At 45.9% G+C, this 3,754-nt stretch overlaps 1 protein-coding gene across 1 annotated transcript; it reads right to left on the bottom strand.

Annotated features, from left to right (window-relative positions):
- Window positions 1-737: 737 nt before the first annotated feature.
- On the bottom strand, window positions 738-3,694 carry LEPROTL1 (leptin receptor overlapping transcript-like 1). The gene is made up of 3 exons (XM_008941541.1): window positions 3,623-3,694; window positions 2,227-2,413; window positions 738-1,153 (listed from the first exon to the last, which is right to left on the bottom strand). The coding sequence occupies exons 1-3, from the start codon at window positions 3,658-3,660 to the stop codon at window positions 1,037-1,039; spliced, it is 342 nt and encodes a 113-aa protein (XP_008939789.1). The 5' UTR covers window positions 3,661-3,694; the 3' UTR covers window positions 738-1,036.
- Window positions 3,695-3,754: the final 60 nt, after the last annotated feature.

The following is a 3,754-nucleotide window of genomic DNA, read 5'->3' as shown; positions in this document are numbered from 1 at the left end:
TTGCTAAAAACCGGCCAGTGAAATCAGCCCAGCCAGTGACTTCCCAAGGTCACGCCCTAATGGGACTGTGTGAAAGAAAACAAAACACAACCTTGGGCAAGTTTACCACAAAGTTTTAATCTACATTTGAAAAGCTGTTTCCATATATATATATATATATATACTATGTATAAAATAAATTAAAAAGGGGAAGGAGGAAATAGCATTGTATATGCTTCAGATTGACACAGACCAGTAGCTCCTCAAGTGAACGTTTTACCATCTTCGTGGTAAAAAGTTGACACAGAAGTTCAAAACCATACAATACTTACAAATAGAATAAGTTCAAAAGAGATTTTTTTTTTTTTTTAAATTGAATTTAAACATCATTTTCCCTTCCCCTACAATACTTTTGTATGTCATAGGATCAATCCATTTACAGAGCATCTGAATGTCACATCCACGCACCGACTGATAACAAAGCAGGTAAAACTGCATTAAAATTTAGGACTTCTCCCAAATAACTCTACCTGCTCCTCAGCCTTCTCCTGAAATGAAGGCTATCAACATTCATCACTCAGTCTGAGGTATGGGCAGAAGAAAACAAATCTGCAACTGGTACTCTTCACCCCGCCTTGCCTCTGCTAAAATACAGCAACAATCTACTGATCTGCTAATTGACAACAGCGGCAACACCACAGTACTAATGCTTAACTTAAAACAAACAAAAAAAATACTTTAAATCATCTTTGAAAGCGTGTTTGAATGTTCTTGTTCCAGATTTAAAGTTTCACATAAACACCGGACAGAAGGATGCAACTTTAAACCAGGAGAGCACCTAAAAACATACCACAGGTAACAATGGAATTGGTTGTCTCTCCACGAGGACGTGTAAAACCTGCCAGCAACAGCAGCACGCTCGAGCAAACAAGGTGAAAAGGAGCATCTAGAATACCTGGGAGGCTCGCTACACTACTTCTCTTTATTGCCCATTCTCTCATTTGTCTGGATGGCCACTGCGTGACCAGATGCCCGTGATAGTTCTCTTGTCTTCCTTTCACCACTGCTGCCAGCTGAAGTCGTCGTTGCTGCCAAAGACCAAGAAAAATCCCAGGATGGTGGCAAAGATGACGGTGTTCCCCGTGAGAACCAGTGCACAGGCACCCCAGTAAATCTGCAAAGAGGGGGAGTTTCATTAGGCACCTCTGAACTGAATGCTGCCCAGACAAGGGGTAACCCCTCAGCGCCACGTCCTAGACGAGCTTCACCAACGGGCTACCAACACGGGAAGGTGGTATCAGTGGTTATGCCATGAAAGCTGGGTTTACCCCCAAAAAAACAACCAGCTCACAGTCAGCCAGCCCACACTGCAGGCTTCTCCTGGCCTGTGCTAGCTATAGCAGGAGCAGCTGTTTTGCTCCAATATCCACAAATAGTAAAAGTGAGGCTAGGCAGCAGCACCGACCACATCTGCAGCCCAGCTACACTTGCTAACCGTGCCGTAGGATTTGTTTTAAACTGATGTTTAAGGATACAGGTCTTTGAAATGCCACAAGATGCCCCAGAGACTAAAACAGAGGCAAATGTTTTCTGAGAGTAAGCTGGAGTAAGACTAAGCTGGAGTAAGACCAAGTCAAAGGGTGTGAGGCGTTCAAACCAACCGCCTGAGCTGCTGTTCTCTAAAGAAATTTTATCACAATGCACTCCGTGGTTTTGACTTCATAGTGCTCTCCAAAATTCACACAAATAAGGTCATCTTTTAAAGGATTTTAGCAATTTTAAGCCACATATTGAGAAAGCTATAATGGCAGCTCAGAAGTTCAAAAAATAACACCAATATCACTTACAGTGGGTGCAAAAATGCATCATTTCTTCACGCTTCTTTAGCCCAGCTATTCCAAATCACCTTCAAAGTATTCTATGCACTTTCCCATTTGTTTACTTGCCTTTTGGTTAAATTTTCACACTGTTTTCTATGTCATTTTCCCTGCACTGCATATAGGCTGTCAGGGGTTATTCCATGACCAGGCAAAGCAATTGGCAACTGCAATGTTCTGCCACGTTTCTATTTCTACTGTTAGTTTTCCTCACCAAAAGAACTCTTACTCTGTTTCCACTACAAGCATCTTATGTTCATATTTATAAGAGCTGATCAGCACATGAGAGCTCTATTTTTAGGAAAAAAAAAACCACATTAATAACAAAGCTTTCTAGAAAAGAAAAAAAAAAGATGTAAATATTACTAACCAGTTCTGCTCTTGCAAACACTATGGGCAGTCCAAATGCTGAGACAACAATGCCTGTTGTGAGGAATATGGCTAGCTCCTTGCAGGCATTGCTTGTAGCATCTGTGTCATCCACTAATCTTCTTGCTATGCAGTATGGGATAGGAGAAAGAACATAAAAAAACAGAACAAACAGTGGCCAGTAACGGCTGAAAAAGAAAAGAGAAGAAAAATTAAAGTTAACTCAATGGATTTCCTGTTCTTCCCCAGATGAATGCCAGGCATTTCCCCATCCAGCACCCACATTGAGGAGAGACAAGCTCAGGGGAAGCAAATCCTCTGCTCAGCAACCCACCAGACCACGTGTGTGAGTGGCTTCTGCTGGCACGTGGGGCAGCACCAGAGCTCGCTCACAAGACACTCACAAAGCAAAGGCCCAACCCTAACACCACCTCCCAAGGCCAGCTTAGCTCTCAACTTTAACCTGTGGCACAGGGAACCTCTTCCTGCAGGGAGCAGCCAACGTATCCCACCACAGGGAACAGACACTACTGCCTTTTTTTTAAATCTGAACACAACCAACAAAATCCTACAAAAATTGCAGCAGCATCTTTGGCAATGTTCTCTCTTCTTGCCTGCACCTGGCCAGACCAGATTCCTCAGGTGTGCTGGTGCAGCTGCACGCTGCTTTAATAGAATTTTGATGGCTCAGAGGGTGACCACAGAACCACCTCCCTCCTGCAGCTCTGAGGCACCAGCCCTGGCTGGAGGACAAAAGCGAGCTGGCCTGAGAAATCTCTCCTTGTATGGAGAGAACTGTGATCCACAGCCACTAGCAGGACTGTGGTATTTATTTAACATTCCACAAGTCAACTTAAAAGATTCTTCTGTCAAGTCAGCGATTGCTTGCAGAGGGTCAAAGCCACAGACCTAACTTTCCAAACTTTTGGTCTATGGCTTTGTGTCTCTCAGAAGCTAAGAGATAGTAGAGCTGGACAGTACAGATGACAGCTGCAATTATTCCAGACCCTATGTGGCCAAGCGTGGTGCATAGCCAAGGGCCCACCCGATGGTCACACACAGACCAGCTACCGCTGAGCAGCCTGAGAAAACCAGATGCTCCTCGGTAGCACACGCTGCCTGCTTCGGGAGGCGCTGTCTGCTCCTTCACCGCAGAGGGACAACTCTGGAGACGTGCGAGGACAGCGCCTTCTTTAAACTCGCAGCCCGGCCCGGCAACTTCTAACGCCTTCGCTTTTAGAGAGAAGTAACTCCTAGACGGTCTCTTTATCCACCCCAACGTTTGGATGCAAAAACCCCCGCAAACTCAACAGCCCCCTGCATACAGAAAGGGCTTCTCGGCCCGCAGCGGCAGAAGCCCGGGCGCGCGGAAGAGCCAAGGCAGAGAGCGCGGTTACTTGTACTGGGGAAGGGCGCATCCGAGCATCAGGAACATGAGTCCGACCGCTCCGCCGAACGACAGGCTGATCAGCGCTGCAAGGAGAACACAAACCGCGGCTCGTCAGCGCCCAGCGCCTTCCCCGCCGCCA

The sequence above is a fragment of the Merops nubicus genome, unplaced genomic scaffold (genome assembly GCF_000691845.1).
Source record: "Merops nubicus isolate BGI_N331 unplaced genomic scaffold, ASM69184v1 scaffold45175, whole genome shotgun sequence".
Taxonomy (NCBI): domain Eukaryota; kingdom Metazoa; phylum Chordata; class Aves; order Coraciiformes; family Meropidae; genus Merops; species Merops nubicus.
Note: the sequence above shows the minus strand (reverse complement) of the source record. Positions and strands in the feature narration are given on the sequence as shown.

What these genes read in the sequence shown, in the direction of transcription:
- LEPROTL1 (XM_008941541.1), bottom strand. Translation starts at nt 3,660, where the DNA reads ATGTTCCTGATGCTCGGATGCGCCCTTCCCCAGTACAA. An exon ending in TGCGCCCTTCCCCAGTACAA is followed by an intron (nt 2,414 to 3,622) that starts GTAACCGCGCTC and finishes TTTCTTTTTCAG; the next exon opens with CCGTTACTGGCCACTGTTTG. An exon ending in TGTTTGCAAGAGCAGAACTG is followed by an intron (nt 1,154 to 2,226) that starts GTTAGTAATATT and finishes CCCTCTTTGCAG; the next exon opens with ATTTACTGGGGTGCCTGTGC.